At 44.4% G+C, this 17,538-nt stretch overlaps 1 protein-coding gene across 1 annotated transcript in view; it reads left to right on the forward strand.

Annotated features, from left to right (window-relative positions):
* LOC103602134 (kalirin-like) overlaps nt 1–17,538 on the forward strand; it is a 196,292-nt gene that overhangs the window by 87,515 nt on the left and 91,239 nt on the right. Inside the window, exon 13 of the mRNA XM_008586555.1 lies at nt 16,446–16,692. Within this exon, the coding sequence (XP_008584777.1) occupies nt 16,446–16,692 (247 nt within the window). The remainder of the gene's footprint in view (nt 1–16,445; nt 16,693–17,538) is intronic.

Here is a 17,538-nt window from a genome sequence, read left to right on the forward strand (position 1 = left end):
CCGCGCTCCCAAGCGGCGCACTGTAGCAGTGCACCACCGGGCCAGCCCTTGTTTGTTTTGTTTTAAAAAAGATGACCAGTAAGGGGATCTTAACCCTTGACTTGGTGTTATCAGCAGCACACTCTCCCAAGTGAGCCACAGACCGGCCCTCCAAACATGTTTTGAGGTTGACACTACTAATCATCTCCCTAAGAGCTCATGAAATCAGGGCCAAGGAGCCTTCCCAAAGGTGTAATCCCCAGGTTTTATATAACTTGCCCAAGTACCTCCCCAGTTTGTCTTTTCCTAAGGTTATGAAGAAATCTGCTCCCCACCTAAGTGCTGCCACCAGGAACTCTTAGCTAGGGTGGTAGGTGTTCCCAAAGGTCTTAGACTTCCGTCACCAAGTCCTCACTCCCTTCCTTTGTTTTTCTGTCCAGAACATATTTCAAGTCAAGCTGGCCCTTTCTAGCTACTGAACATCTAACTACAGGGAAAGGAGCACAAGAAAGAAAGAATTATAAAATTTTAAAAGATATCTAACTATACTTTTCTCTGCTTTCTCTGAAACTCTGTGGCTGCCCTTAATCCATATTTGGTATGGCTGATTTTTGCTTGAAGGAGAGTGAAATTCCCCTCTCTCCCCAGTTCTTGGATGGTCTGCAATCTTGACTTTGCATTTTGCCATAGCTGTTAAATCTAGCCCAAATGTCCTAATTAGACCTACAGTTTAACTAATTTTCTACACCACCTAGCCCCATCCTCCTACCAGTGTCAGAACGAAGACACAACTATCCAATTCTTCTGAACCCTCACTGCTTAGCACTGAGCTGTTCAGCAGGACAGGGGTATAGATGGTATAGAAAGGAGTATTCTATGTCCCCACATGATTCAACAGTCACACCAAATGATAATAACAACAACAGCCATTAAGTGGCTATCAAGTGTTCACATGCATTATAATCTTTAATGAAAATAGCAGCCCTATTGAGTTGGTATTTATTCCAATATTTTTAATGAGGAACTGAAGCTTAGAGAGAGAAATTGCTGTACTTTTAATATTTCCAAGATAAACAAGGCAGTGGTAGAACTTGGATTCAAACTCAGGACTGCTTAATTCAAAACCCAAGCTATAAGTCACCATGCTGTCTTCCAGTGAGCTCCTAGCCTCACTGATTCCCTCAACCACCCCTACCACCAACTGAACACAGGCTATGGGTTAGAAATATTGACATATTTTTAATAGGAAAAAAACCTCAAAGAGCCAAAAATTATGAAGAACTACTGTGAGCCTCTTACCTGTTAGTAAGTGCTGTGTTGTGGCACACACACACACACGCACGCGTGCGCACACACACACACACGCACACACACACACATGCACACACACACGCGCATGCACACACACACACACAGTCCTTTTGACTGCTACCAAACATAGAGTTCTGGGATGCCCCATTGTTGAAACAATGCCATAGAATAAGAAAAAATTGATAAAAACTAATGGGCCAATGTAAAAATTACTACTGTTCAGTAACTAAGGCAAATAGCCAGGGAATATAGTGTTTTATAATATATACATCTACACAAGCCATCTAAAATGAAGAATATGTCCTTCTCACTGCTTAAGAGTTAAAATGTATAGCACAGATAAAGTTAGTCCCAGGAAGGGGAAATCCCAATGTAGAGACCACTGTCAAAGAATATGAGAGATGTGGGGAATTGAGAGTTGTACTTGACTTCCAAAGGTGGGGAAGACAGGGTCTGGAGAGGAAAAGGGAAACTATCTGAGTCGGAATGTTGCCCATCCACAGAAGTCCAGAAGCAGGAATGACCAGAATATATTGGAAACACCATCAGACCACTCAGAGAAAATATATGGACAAGTAGTCGAAGATGAACAAGTGAGTGGGGAAGTATTATGAAGGGCTTAGCATGGCAGGACGAGGCTGGTAGGATTTGAAGGGGCAGACACAGCAGAGTCTGTGTATATTTGAAATAAGAGAGGGTTATGAAAAGGAGGAGAGTGGAGCCGATGAGGAGACACCTACAGAAATGCAGAGGTGGGTGATGAGGGCCTGGGTTAGCCTGGGGGCTGTGTCTAAAAGACAAAGGAAAGATTGTTAATAACTTGGTAGACTAGGTGGCAGATCAGATATAAGGGGTAGAGAAAACTCTCAACTGACTATAGTTTGTCCAAAAATAATTTCAAGATTTGGATGGGCAGGTGGTTCATCTACTGGCCTGTAGTGGAGGGAGCAGGGAAGGAGGAGGAAGAAGCCTGATGTACAGGGTGATGGAAAGGCGCGCTGGCTGAGAGCCCGCCAGACTGGGCCCTGCCGCTAACTCATTTTGTGATCAGATCCCACAACTTGTCCTGGTCTCTGCTTTCTCATTTCTAAAGCTAGGAATTCCACCCAGGGAACATTTATTGAGCACCTACTATGTACCACCTTCTATATGCAATTGTCTGTCTTGTGTTTCCCCTGTGGGCTGGTGGTGTGCCCCAGCAGGATAGGGGACTCTACCAGACCAAACTTCTGTTCAAGCAACCCAAGTGCATTCTGCAACTTTAGTAAATCTTAGCTTTGGCTTTCCTCTAGCAGCCACTTAGTGCCATTAAAACTGTGACTTTGTTCTTTCTGTCCCTGGAGAGCTGGTCTGAATTGAAAGTTGGGAAGTTAAGATGGAGCCAGATCATAAACCATGCACAGTCAAGGGGACTATAGCAGGTGGTACCCAGAGGGCATGTCATGATAGTTGGTAACCAGGCAGAGCAGCAGGGAGGCAGTGTAAGAAAGTCAGGGATGGGGATGGTCTTACGGTGATGGAGCTGAGCAGGCCTGCTGGCACAGGGAAGAAGCAGATGCTTCCAGATCCCATTGGCTTATAGCTAAGCGAGAGTAAAGATATCACAGTCAGGGGAGGGCTCAGAAGCTAATGACATAAACAGCTCTGAGGAGATACAACCATGGCAGTATCAAGTGGAGCAGTCGCTAAGGCAACACTGGAAAGAGGAAATCACTTTCTGGGGCCCCTATTACTCCACCCTGGGCCAGTACCCACATTTCTCCTCTTGTCACACTTGACATTCTTGTGTAATGTGTGTTCCCCAACAGTCTGTAAGTGTGGCGAGGGTGGGGACATCGTGGCTGTCCTCCTCACTGCTCTGAGCCCCATATCTGGTACAGTGGCTAGCCGGTGAGCAAGGAAACTGGAGTCAGTAGACTTGAAGTCCTGCCTTTATGGTTTGCTATCATGTGACCCTTAGCAACCACCTGCACCTCTCTGAGCCTTGGTTTCCTCATCTATAAAATCAGAGGATAACACCAACCTTATGAGGATCAAATAATTTCTACGAAAGAGTTTATAAACTGAAAAGGGCCATACAAATGTTAATGACTATCTTATTCTGCCTGAAGAAGAGAACTTAACAAGATGTCCACTAAATTTCTTCTGGCCTGGGAGACAGTGACTAGGGGTATTAGCTCAGCCTGGGCCCTCTCCCCAACTCCAGTCCTGGCAGACGTGCTGCCAGTGCTCCATGACCCAACAATAATTTCCTGGCCATCCACGGAGGAGCTTGGACTCTTTCCAGGGATATTTTGCCAAGTTTCTGTGTGACTAGATACCTTGACCTCTGCCCTATGACTGAAGTGTGAGCATGTTATCTACCCTAATTTGGCAACCAGTTCCAAGAATTTTCTTTCCAGTACGATTATGATCAGTTGTTTCTCTAGGGGGGCAGGTGTAGGAAGAGGAAAAGGTCACATCCAGGGCCCTACAAAAGGAAATTGTAGTTTAACTCATACCCTAAACGTTTTAACCCTGGACTTGGGAATATATAGTTGCTTTTAATTTTTTTCCAGCCTGACAGTTCATCTCAATATGTGTCATTAAGGGTGGTTTGGAACTGGATTTCTACACCCTAGACACAAGATATCAGTGCAGGAAAACACGCCTTGGGTACATGCAAGTTATGCTTACTGGAGAAACAATAGGTAACAGTTTTTGATCTTGTGTGTCAAGGTTTACTTCTATAAATTCATGTAATCCTTGCAGTAACTCTGTATGGTAGGAATTCCTTTGATCCCTATTTTATAGATAAGGAACATGAGCCAAAAGGAAGCTAATTAACTTGCTCAAGGTTACACAGGTAATAACAATGGAGACATGCAAACCTGAGCAGTCTGACTCCAGACCCAATAACCCACAAAATGGGAAATGGTTACCCACATCTGACTAATTGAGGTTTGATAACATTTTGCACTTTTGTGAAAATCATCTCTGGTCTTTGGCCTGGTTTCCTCTGAAGTCCACCTTTCCAGTGTTGCACAATCTACACAGTGAACAATTTGCAGGAATGCCTGGGAACATTCAGAGAAGCCCACAACTTCTCATCTTGCTCTAACTAGGGAATTGCTCTTTTTAATCTCAGGTTTCTCCCAGCCACCTCTCCTCCCTCTTCTGCAGGTAACCTTGGGGTTTTTAGAGCTATTCCCATGGTGTATTGTAGGAAAATGCCTTCCTGCCCAGGCACAATCAGAACAACAGTATAGACAGCCTCGGTTAAGAGATGTCCCCCGCTCCCCAACCTTGGCAGGACAGTTACATCCAGACTAAGGGTCAGTGTTGCAGGGGCACAAGTTCATTGCCCGGTTGTTAATCCTCCTGGCCCCATCTCTATTGACAGTTTGTGTGGGTTCCCAGGGGCAATGAGATAAAGACAGGAGAGAGAGGAAACAACTGTTGCTAGTACTGCTTTTTTTTTTTCCCCCCCGGGGTGGGGAAGGCTCTGCCCTTCTCACCCATACTAAAGTCAGCATCTAGTCTAGATGTTCTCTGAAGCCTGGGTAGGGAGTACAGAGGTAAGGAGCAGACAGATTTCTGTATCAGTTTGTTTCCCTCCTCCCTGCAGGAGAGCTCTAACTAGCATTTGATAAATTCTTCTTGTTGAATGAACAAATGAATGGACATTAAGTTAAGCCACTCTGAAACCCTGTAACTTCCGCCCTTGATGTTAATTATGCCCATGAATAGCACAGAGCCAAATCTCATTCCTCCTAGGATGGATCGGTGTCCATCTGTTAGAAGCCTACAGCATAGTGTCTCTGAGCTCTGTCCTAGTTCCTGCCTCGTTCTCCATTCTTATCTGTCACTTGAATGAACACACTGAAGCATACCTTTCACGTTTTCAGATGGCACAGCTGGACAGAATCACTACTGATTAATGGGAGAACCGAGAGCACCATGCCTTTTAGCCAGATAATTTAACTGAGCAGTGATAAACAGAAGATTGTCTGAGTTAAAATCCTTAGGAGTCTAAGTGCAGAAAGGGGAGGAGCTGGCTTGAGAATCCCCTGTGAGTTAGATTGGGACTTCTAGTAGGCTACATGCTCAATAGAAGCTAACAGCGTGACCTGACCAAAAGGCTCTCAGGCCACACTGATAGATACAGGTTAGATAGTGGGCAGTGAGCACCTGACTAGTCTGTGATGAGCAAACCACATCCAAAGGATCAGATTCAGCTCTGGGTGCCATCAATTAGGAGAGACAGTGACACACTAACATTTATCCAGAAAAATAGAAGAATATGCTAAAAACATTGAAACCACACATTGTAGAGCCATTTAAAGAAATATTTTGGAAAAGAGAAGACCTAGGGAATTCATGTTCTAGTTTTCACATATGTGAAGCTCTATGGAAGAAAGATTTCTTCCCATTACCCTAGAGGGCAGACTAAGAACAGTGGATAGAAATTACAAAAATTAAAAAAAATAAAAATAAAAGAAAGGTTCTGAAAGCTGCAGCCCTCCACTAGGAGAAAACAGCTTCATGAAGTAGAGTTAGGCATTTCAGAAAGGGCCCTGCCTTGAGTAGGACATTAGCTGCCTCTCCTAGCTTGTGTGCTCTGCAGCTTTGTCAAGCATGACTTTGAAAGTCCTCTTTCCACGCTGACACTGATTCATATATCAATACATTAGGTGCAAGCACGGACCTAGGGCCTTGTGACATTCTCCTAGATTGATTTAATCATTAATCTAGCAAGGTTTACTGAAAGTGTTGAAAACATGTCTGGTCCTGGGTCTGCTACCCACTACCTTGAAGTCTTTAGTTTCTACACTTGTGAGTTAAGAGGGTTGGATAATCTCTGACTTAACTCATTTACTTACTCACTAATTCACTTGTTCATTCAATAAATATTCATTATCTACTGTCTTCCAGACACTGTTTTAGAAAAGTCACTTCTTTTTTCAGGGATTCATTTTCCTCATCTGTGAAATAAGGGAATTGGATTAGAGGAACCAATAGGCCATGAATCTACCTGAAAATACCATCATCTCAGCCCACATTTCATTATTTTGGCTAAAAGGTTGTCATGCCAGGCTCAGGTGAATGCTCCACTAAAATCAAAAACTATTTTGTAGTTGAGGCATTTCTCAAATTTGTCCACTAACTTATTTTTTAAAGGAAATGTAGGGATCAGTTTTAATTTCCATATTATCAAAGGCATGGCACATTAAGAGAAACAAAAAAGAGAGTAAAAGGAAAAATTGAGAGGATAGCATATACTAATCATAATAGTTAATAATTATTGAATATTTATTGAGGCAAACTTTTGAGATGTTTAAAGTCTGAAAATGCCTTTAGTGTATCCTCTCTCTACTGATGGTTTGCCTGGGTATAGAATTCTAGATTGAAAATAATTCTTATTCAGAATTTTAAAGGAATTTCTCCATTATCTTTATGTTATAATGTTGCCATTGGAATATGCTATCATGGTTCTTGATTTGTTGGAATTTACCTGATTTTTTTCCTCCGCTCTAAAAGCTTTTAGAATGTCCTTTTTACTGCCAATATGTCCTAATGTCATGCTTTAGAATGGATTGTTTTTAAATTCATCACACCAGGCACTTGGGACATTGTATCAATTTAGCAATTCCTATCCTTCAGTCCTGAGAATTTTTCTTTACAATTTATTCCTTTTCATTCTGTCTTTCTAGAACTTGTTAGATCAGTTCTCTAATTTTCCTGTATTTTCTCTTTTATTTTCTTTTCTCAGTGTTCTTGTTCTACTTTCTGGAGATTTTCTTTGACATTATCTTCTAACCCATCTGTGAAATGTTTCGTTTAAACCACCATATGTTTAATTTTTACAAGCTCTTTTTCATTCTTTAATTTTTTTCCCTTTATGTAGCAGCTTGATCTTTTTTCATCGATACAATACCCTCTCTTATCTCTCTGAGAATACTATAGTATTGTTGAAGTTTTATTGTCCTGCTTACATTTTGTTTCCTCTGAGTTTCTGGTCCTTTATTTATTTTGGTCTCTGCTAGAGAAGCTTTTCTGAAAAGTCTGGTGATCTGTAGCTGAATATTCATATTTATGAATGAGCCATAAAAAGAGTTGACTGGATATTCTCTGTCAGGGAAGAAACTTATTGACTGAAAGGTCTTACATGTGTTCTCTTATGTCATTGTTGAGGAGATCTGGCAGGGCACTGGAGGTTTTTGGACAGGAAGGGATCTCTAAATGCCAGTATTTGAGTACATGAACATCTTTTTGGTTTCTCCAATAAGTGATCCTCAAATCTGCCTAAAATGTTTATATTTGGCTGCTAATATTCCGGGAGCAGAGAGATGGGCATGGTGGCCATCTCCCCATTCTGTATATAGGCCTTCATTGAATTTCACCTTTTCAGGAAAGAGCACACAGGATAGAGGAGTAATCAAGGACTCTTTATAGACTTGAACCCATCTCCCTGTTTTAGCCCCACCCGTACGCTCAGTGCTGCCTGGTACTTCCACTTCCTGAGCCTGTCGGAGGGTTGTGCAGACCTCATTGGCAAGAACCTGCATCTCATCTCCTCCATGCTCTCAAATCGGATACCACTCTTGCATCTGCTTTCTGTCATTCCAGAAAAATACGGACTTCTCTTATCCACTATTACCTCCCACTTTCTTTGTTCTTGTGGGTTTATATCTCCACTTCTTACGTCATTGTTGTCAGATTTAGGAATTAGTGGAGATATAGCCAGATGATTAAAGAACAAGATAATTTTTTCGAAAGGAGGCTCAGAACAAATAAACTGTTTCAGTGGAAGACACTGAGAGGAGTAGGTGTACAGCCAACGAGAGTATTATTGAAGCGAGAGACCTCACCAGCACTGTAGCTACACATCTCAGTTACATATCAGGCACAAACTCATGGAATTTATTCAGTCGTGCATCCAACAGGTATTTATTGCTCACCTGCTTTGTGCCAGGAATCACTCTAGACTTGGAAGATATGACCATGACAAAGACAGAGAATGCTTCTGCTGTCCTGGATCTTATGTTCTGATGTGGAATATGAACAACAAATAAGTTGACAAATAAACAAGAGAATACATTAACAATAAGTGCTCAAGAAAATTAAATAGGGCTGTGTGTTAGAAAGTGAACATAGAAACTACTCCACTCACATAATATTAAAAACTGGAAGGGGCCCTGTTGTCCAGTTTCCTCATCTTAACAATGAGGAAATTCAGATATGGAGAGGGGAGGGGATTTTCCAATGTCACACATGGATAAATCTGTCTCCCACACAAGGCCTCCTGATTCCCACTCCTGCATTCTTCCCATTATCAATTACTGTGCAATTTATGAGACCTGCGAGGCCATGGGAAACAACTACACCAAATAGGTCCTTCAGTTGCAGTCAGCAGCAGCCCAACTCTGTTGAACAAAGATAAAGCAAATTGTAAGCTTTAGACTCTTAATTGGATCTGGCAGCTCCATGGGCTACCAGCATGCAAATTGAAGAAATCTCAGAGTTCCACAACAATAATCCTAAATGTCCAGACATCCAGACATTGCTTTACACATCTGCTTCAAAAATTATAATTAATTCAAGATAAAAGCACAGCACTAAACTCGTGTAAAGGGACCTAGTTTCTGGAGAGCTCATCCGAGTTTTACAGGAGTGTGGAGGTTTAGTAGGGGAAGATTTTGAAGCTTCTACACTGAGGCATCAGCAACAGCTGAAGCCTTTCCCGAAGGTTCTGTAGTGGTCCTGCAGCAAAACAGAATTATCCATTCATCGCCTCTTTTTTCCCCCCAAAGTATTATGCCTCCTTGGAATATCTATATTTTTTTCTCATTGCATTTGTTGATTTATTTTAGAGGTTGTTATTGTTGCTGGTATTGTTACTTTTATTATAAAATAACCCTTATGTGGGCAATACTGCAAATTACCAAGGAGGGGGGAGGTCACCCAGAGTCCACCACCCAACAAAACCAACGTTAACATTTTCACGAATTGCCTTCCCGTTTGTTTCCTACAAATAGGGTTGTCATGTTGTGGATGATGTTCTTCACAGAGTTATATATGTAACTGGCCATCCTGTCCTTTTTCTTATTTGTTACTTTATGTGAGGTAAGCAATTTTTATGCTGCTGCAAAGCTTTATAAATATATAAGGGCTGCATAATCAATCATTCACTCAGTGGATGTATCATAATTACTTAACCATTCCTTTCCTGTTGTGTTTTCATATTTTAGTTTTAGGAGTTTTTATCATGTTATTGTTGTAAAATTTTCCTCATTTAAAAAAATGAAGTTAGGAATATTTTCATGCTTAAAGCCGTATAACTACGGCTGCATGTTACTCGTATGCTGCATCTTATTTTTTTGCAGTTGGAAGGGAATCATAAGACTGTGCCTTGAGGCATTTCATGGTAAGTAGTGTTACCTAATTAAAAATGAAATTATTCCCTGATAGTGGATTTCCAGCAATTAGCAGCAAGTGCTGGGAGTTTTAGGGGGAGGAGAAAAAGACAGTTTTTGCACAGGAGTTGGCAGGACATCTTGGTGCCCTTGAAACAGTGCCAGGCAGACATGCTCCAACTTTATATTTTTCTACAGACAGCTCTGGCCTCCTTTGTGACCACTCACACATGTACATTAACTCACATGAACTCTGTGCCTTGCTCTGGCTAAGAGTTTTAGAGGAATAAGGAGGAAGTTAGCAGACAGGCAGCCGGGAGAGGAGGAGGAGGTCTGACTTATCTGATACCACTCTTGAGCATCTGACACTACCCCTCTGTCGGAGTGTCAGCTCCAAGCGCTTGGCGAAGCAGTGTCCGAAACTGATACAGTTATCCGACAGCTCAGGTGGCAGGTATTGTGGGCAGTTATCAGACTCATGGAAAAGGGGGTCTTCTTCACATGGAAGCTTCCAGGAAGGCAGTGCAGAATGAAAAAACAAGAATGAATCCTCATTTTCCATAACAGAATCCTGGGTCCCACCACCGCTTTGCTTTTAATAGGAAAAGTATATGCTGACTTGGAGGACTTTTAAAGGCATCTGGGTCACCTTCCCTAGACAGCCTTAGGTCAGTTCTTCTAGTCGGCAAGACTCCATTAAGATTATTAAAAGGGGGGGGGATGGACTCATTTACATAAGAATTTATATGCGTATATACAGTTAGTGCAGTCTGTTCCTAAACAACATGCCATCACAATTGATTTCTTTTTTTATTCTCTACTCCTTTCTCCCCAAATTTAAATAATAATTAGTTAATTAATACCTCCAGAACTTATATTTTAGATTTTTAGAGAGCTATTGCTGCTCAAGGCACTGTCCTAGGTGCTTTAAAATTATCTCATTCGATCTTTAATGCAACCTATGAAGAAGATACTGTTATTATCTCCATCCTACATATGAGGAAACTAAGACAAAGAGGTTAAATAACTTGTCCGTGGTCACTCAGCTGTTGAGGGGCTCCAGAGTCATGCCCTAACTACTAGGCTGTGCTGCCTCTGGTGAATTGAGTGCGCACACACAGGTGCCCAAAGCTGAGGCTCTGAAATGACGACAGTAGAATGCTGGATGGGGTATTGCCCTAGCTCTCCAAATGCTGTTAGAAAACCATCAGGAAATAATTGTGTTCTTTTTGCACAACACAAGGAAGCTCATAGGGGCAATCTAGCTCATACTGTTTATACAAGAAAGAGGTTCAGTTAATCTCAAAATACTAACCAAGCAAAAATAGACCTAAATGAAAGTCATTGTTTCTGGTGAATGTGAGTAAGAACTTTGAAAATGCAGATGGGTAGCAGTCCATGCAGGAAAGAAGGCGACACAGCTGTCCCTGAGGAGCAGGAGGAAGGTGAGGAGTAAAGAGCTCCCTCTACCCTCCTGGGAAGCATCACAGATGGTGGAGGAAGCCAAGTCTGCCCAGAGATTGGTCGACAGGGGAACATGCCCCACGGGGAATATCCAGGACCCAGGAGAGAGAAAGACTGGGAAAGTAAGGGCAAGGAGTTAGATGTGACTCGGCAGCAAGCAGTTGTAGGAAATCCAAGTAGACAATTAGCATCAAAAAAGTTTAGCAGACCTTAGGCAGGGTGCTAGGGAACTGGGCAGAGAAAATATGTGAGAAGTTCCCAGGAAGGGGGCCAAGACTCAGGCAGAAAAGGCCAGAGGCGGAATCAATGCTGGAGTTGGGGATACAGTGAGGGGGATAAATGGAAGAAGATTCCAGAGGTACAAGGTCAGGGAAGACTCAGAAACACATCTGACTTCATGCTAAGATTCCGAGCTACCACCTCAACTCCCAACATTTCCCTGAGTAGGAAAAAGTTTGGTCTTAGAATATGGAGTAGGATTGAATTAACTGATAGTTTGAAAGTTAAGCATCCATAACAGGTGGTAAAAATATGTACAATGAAATATGATATGGCCTCTGTGTTTTGAACGGGGTGTGATAGTGTCTCCTGGTGCCCAGGGAGTCACATCTGACACTGCAGTGGTGAAGGATGGGTGCCTCCCTCCACACCCCCTGGTTTCAGCCAGAGGACGCCTGTTAAATGGGAACATTGTGCATTGAGAGAATAGACCCAAGTGAGCATCACTGAAGAGACAAAAAAAGACTTCTGGGTGGATGACCTTAGAGAAATCAGGGACCCTGCCAAAGGAGAGAAAAGTAGAGTTCTTACATTTAGGTGGATAAAGAGGGTCTGCCCTGCAGGGTCTGCTTTTCTCTTTAAAAACATTTAAAGGAAGAGAGGAGCTGCGTATGGGTCTGTGGTTTTCGAGGACTAGCATAACTAAGCTCAATAGTGAGTAGAAAGATATTTAACGTGAGGGGACAGTCAGCAAGTTACCTGTGCATAAAATCTACCTGGGACGACTTAAAGGTGAAATCCATGGGTGAGAAAGGTGAGGCTGAGCCTTGTGCAATATCCGTGGACAGATCACTGGCAGCAGGACGAGGAGCAAGGGAGTTAAAGCCTGCAAAGGGGCCAGAGGCACCGAGGAAATTATGAAGGGAATCGGAGTTTACAGCCATGAAAATGAGAGAATGGACAGGGGAGGGGAGGAAAGAGGCCTCTAAGTGAGAACAGAAATCGATGAGGGAGAAGGCGTACTCAGGAGTAAGCGGGTGTTCAAGGAATTGACAATTGAAAAAAAAATGTCGCCTTTAAAATGTCAGTATGTGGGAGATGAAGAGGAAATTGAGACAGGGGCAAATGGTTCTCCCCAGGGAGGGATCAGGAGGTCAGAAGACAAAGCCAGTAGGGAGGCAAGGAGGATACACGGGGGGATGGTCGTCCAGCTCCTTGTTTATGTCTCAGTGGTTAATAAGTCAGCAGGGGAAAGTGAGAGGCAAGCTGTATGGTGCATCAGCCCATGTGGAGTGACTTTTGGGAAGGAAAGCTCTGCCAGAAAAAGAAAAATTAGAAAATATAAAGGGGTCATCTCTGAAAAGAAGATGTGAAATACAAAGCCAAATGCGAGGAATATTCTGCATGTCTAATAGGGAAAAGTAAAAAACGAAGATGCTGAGAAATACAAAATAAAAATCTAGCAATTTGCAAGGGAGGACATTAAAACAGTTCTTAATAGGCTTTGGGGAAGAAAAGAACTAGGACAAAACAGAGATGTCTTTTGCAACATTTTTCTGCAACAGGATAAAACTGATTTAAATTCCTGGGAACAGAGACTTAGAGAGATAAATGGGGGCTTTCTAAATGTGCCACCAAAAAGGATTAAGGGATGAGGCGGCAAGGGGGTAGAAACAAGGAAAGTGGGATGCCTTCACTGGTTTTTTTGAAATGGGAAAAGGAAGAAGAAAAAATAATGATCCCTGGGCTTTGTGAAACTGGAGACCTGCTGACATACACTGAGGACCCGACCTGGACAGAAAGAAAAACGAATACGTGCATTTCCAAGAAACTGATAGTTTGGTATCAGTGAGGGAATTCGGATTTTATTGGTTGATGAGGGGCACGATCTGTGTAATTAACTTTCATTAGGTGGGACTCATCACAGTCAAGGAGAGGCTTAAAACACGATGCATGGTAGAATCACACTTAAGCATTACAAGTAAAAGTCTCTTTAGTGTGCTCAGACCCCTCAGAGGTCTTTGGCCCTTTTCCCTCAGCCTCTACCCTACTGGAAGGGGCTCTTGGGACTTTCTGATGCTGATTCCAGTCTTGGGTTCCCTGAGGCAGTGCTTCTCAGGTGTGAGCCTCAAATCCCCTGGGCATCTTGCTCTAGGGAGAGGATGGGAGGAATTGTTTCAGGGGCAGCCCTGCCTGACCACTGACTCATCCATTTCTCCAGACCAACTCCCTCGGCAGCCACTCTGGAATTCCCTTCTTGCCATGGGTGTGTACCTGGTGTAGTAAATCAGTTTAACAAAGCCATTGAGGTGAGGTGAATATTCATCCTGTATTTGAACCATAATGGGTTTTTTGGCTGGATCTAAAGCTTGAGTGTGGTTATCTATTAGGTGTGATAAATTGCCCTTTGGTCATCTTTCTGCTGCCTCCTTTTGCCTGTCTGGACTGGGCAGCCTACAGAAGGCAAACACCGCCATCTACTGGTATGTCCAGGCTTTCCTCTGGGAACTGGATCTTGAATTGTAGAGACACAGAACCCTGGCTCTTTATCCTCTTTTGCCCCGCCCCCACCCCCATTCCACCCTTTTACCCTCCACCCTGCCCAGATCTGGTTGTAACTTGCCCTGGGGGCAGTGGACCTTGTATCTAAGTGGCACACTGGGCTGTTTGCAACCAGAGCCTCAGGCACCCTCTGGTCTGCCTCAACAATCTGCAAAAGGGCCACACCCATCCCAGGACTCAACCACTGTTGCCCTGAAAGGGCTGCAAGTTGCATCTCCAGCCATGTGTGTGATGATCACCTGGGAAAGAATGCGCAGTACCTGGTGGTGTTAAAGGAAGAGCTCCATGGAGGCGTAGAAGCTCAGCTATAGAAATTCTCAGTGTTAGGAGGAACTTTCGTGGTCATCTAGACCAGTGTTCTACAAAGAGTTCAATAGTGGGAGGTGGGGGCCGGCCCGGTGGCACACTGGAGAGTGCACCGCTTGGGAGCACAGTGGTGCTCCCGCCGAGGGTTCGGATCCCATGTGGAGACCGGTTCCCACTCACTGGCTGAGCGTGGTGCAGGCGCAACACCGAGGGTTGCGATCCCGTTGCCGGTCCCCGGTACGGGCGCGACACTGAGGGTTGTGATCCCGTTACCGGTCAGTAAAAAAAGACAAAAAGGAAAAAAAAAAAAGTGGGAGGTGGAATCAAGTTAATGGGGTGTCACTAGCAATTGAAAAAAATGAAATAGAATGTCCATGTGAAGCATGTGTTTCAATGATATATCTATTCATATGTAGTGTACACTGGTTAAAATATAAAAGGTATTTCTTACAGAGGATTACAATCCAAAAAGTTTAAGAGACCTGACATAGGCCAAGCAAAGGACCAGTAGCTTCAGCCACAACATCCTTCTCTAAATGACGTTTTGGGGAAGATAGCACCAGGAGAGTGTGGGAGTGGGAGCTGTGCATTTAATAGGACCAAGAAAGTTAAATGGAACAAATGAGCCAATAGCATGTTTTTTTCTTATTCTGTCTCTTTCCACCTTCCACCTTCTGTCCTGCAGATTTCCCTTCCTGATCCAATCCTGATAGCAGTACTATGCCCAACCATGGGAATGTGGTTAGCACAGACTTCCTGCTCTGTGATTGGGGTGATGCATATTGCCAGCATCACTCTGATGTGTCATTTTAACCTTTTCAAGCCCACTTTGATGTTCGAGTCCCTTTAATGGAAATTTCTCAGAATCCTAAAAGCTGAACTTTTGATCCTGGTGGAACTGTTGATTCCCTACTCATTGTGACATTCAGTGTGCTTACTATTCGGCAGAAGCTTCCCAGAATGTGTGCGTAATAGCTAGACAACATATTTGGACTAGTGTATTAATGTAGCTGCTGGTGCAGACAGTTCAGATCCTGAAGGCTGAAATCAGAGATGCACAGACCGAAGTCGCATTCCCTGGAGGTAGTACAGGGGCTTTCCCTCTGAACCGCTCTGTGGGGTGAACATCAAGGATAACAGGCTGGCGAGCTGGGCCTCTCAGCCTCCTCATTCCTTCCCTCCCCTGCCTCCCACTCTGCCCCTAAGTGCAGTTGCTGTTCCAGGAGGGAGACTATGCTTCATTCTGTGAGACAAACTAATAACCTAATGGGTACTCGTGGAGCTATGAGGCCAGAGGAGAGGGGGGAAAGTGGGGCCAAACACCCAGGTGAAAAAGTGAAAACTCTCAACGTTCAGCTAGTAGGGGTTGTTCCCGTCTCCAGGGTCTCTCAGCCTGTTTTAGTGGTTCTGCCCTAGGATCAGTGCAGTAGGGAAGTTCAGGCCTGGAGAAGGTGGTGTGGCGTGCTAGGGGCAGGTGTGTGTTCCTAAATAAGATGTGGCCCCTCTTCTTCCCTTCCTGTTCTTTGCCCCAGTCTCCAGCAGCTGGGCCACTGTGAAACAACTCTGTTCCCTCCCAGATAGACCACATTTTGCTTCTGCCTTTGGGTGGAAGCCTCATTCTTTTTTGAATACTTACAGCCTCTGTTTTAGGCTGCTGGCCCCAGTGAGGGGTGGGGATAGAGGATGTCTCAGGGGTCAGAAGGAAGGGAGGTGTCTCTTCCATTATTCCCAGAAATCAAGTAGAATCAGGTGAGAGTGCGTGAGTTAGCAATAGAGGCCACCACAGAGTCTGAGGGCTGGCAGTGGGGGCCAGGAGGGCACGGGGTGGAGCCCTGGGAAGGACTAAAGGGACATAGGGAAGGGGTTCAAGGCACAATTAGCTAGAAGCTTGGCAAAGGAACATTGAAAAGAACTCTAATAAAGCAAGAAGGAATTAGAATCACAGCCTGGGTCTGGGCAGGCTGCACACTGTGGCTGCAACTAGGACATCTGAGTGATTGAATGGTGCTGTGCTAATTACTTTTTTTCTTGTTTCCTTTCCTCTTCCCAATCCTCTTTTCCATCTTCTGCCTTTTCTCTGCCCTGATTCCCATCCTCCTCCTCTCTGCTCTCACACGTCCTTGGTCCCCTCCCTCTCTTGCCCGCTGTCTCCCGTACTCTCCCCTCCTTCCTCCATGCCCTCACGTTCTCCTGCCCACTGCCACACAGCTCTCTGGCGGATGTGAACTGACTGTGGTCCTCCAGGACTTCAGCGCGGGCCACAGCAGCGAGCTGACCATCCAGGTGGGGCAGACGGTGGAGCTGCTGGAGCGGCCCAGCGAGCGGCCCGGCTGGTGTCTGGTCCGCACCACAGAACGGAGTCCCCCTCAGGAGGGCCTGGTCCCCAGCAGCGCCCTGTGCATCTCCCATTCCCGAAGCAGCGTGGAGATGGACTGCTTCTTCCCCTTGGTGAAAGGTAGGGAGAACAAGGGGGAGGAGACATGGGCCAGGAAGGGATGCTGGCCCTGACTCTAAATGAAGAGCAGCATGGCACTGACCTGTCTCATTAACCCATTTGCACCTGGTGGGATTTCTCTGGGATCTGGTTGTGAAGAGAGTGGGTTAGGAACTTGAAGAGAAAGAGCTACCAAGTTGCTGTGTGATTTGGGGAAAGTCATTTAAACTTTGAGTCAGTTTCAACCTTAAAATGAAGGTCAAATGAGGTGCCTTGCTTTCCCATCGTATCACACCACATTCAGAAAAGTCTTCTTCTACCTGTGGCCAAGGATGGCCTAGACACCTCCTTTCTCCATTGACCCACTGTCCCCTCCACAGCAAATGCTGGCTCTCTGCCGCCCACCAAGTACTTATGCTGACACACGGGCATGCAGCAGACCCGGAAGCAAGCCATGACTGAGTCTGGTTTGACCTGCCCCTCAGCCCTGCTGGGGTTTGAGACCCACAACTCATTCATATGCCCTTGACAGATGAATTATTGTGGCCTTGGCTTCTAATAATGTAAGCTCTGTGTTCTCTCTGCATGCTTGTTCACCTTTTCTTACACAGGGTGACTAAATTACATAGAACAGTGATTCTACAAGGTCTCTAGATTAGCAGCATCTGCATCCCCAGAGAATTTGTTGGAAATGCAAATGCTTAGAACTCCTGGGTCAGAAGCTAGGGTGGGCCAGCAGTCTGAGTTTTAACAAGCCCTCAGGTGACTCTGATGCACGCTCACATGTGAGAACCATGACTTGAGAAGTCAGGATTGGCAGGGGCCTTGACGTCATGCATTTTACATTGAGGAAACTGAGGCTCAGAG

This window comes from Galeopterus variegatus, unplaced genomic scaffold (assembly GCF_000696425.1).
Source record: "Galeopterus variegatus unplaced genomic scaffold, G_variegatus-3.0.2 Scaffold4024, whole genome shotgun sequence".
NCBI classification, from domain to species: domain Eukaryota; kingdom Metazoa; phylum Chordata; class Mammalia; order Dermoptera; family Cynocephalidae; genus Galeopterus; species Galeopterus variegatus.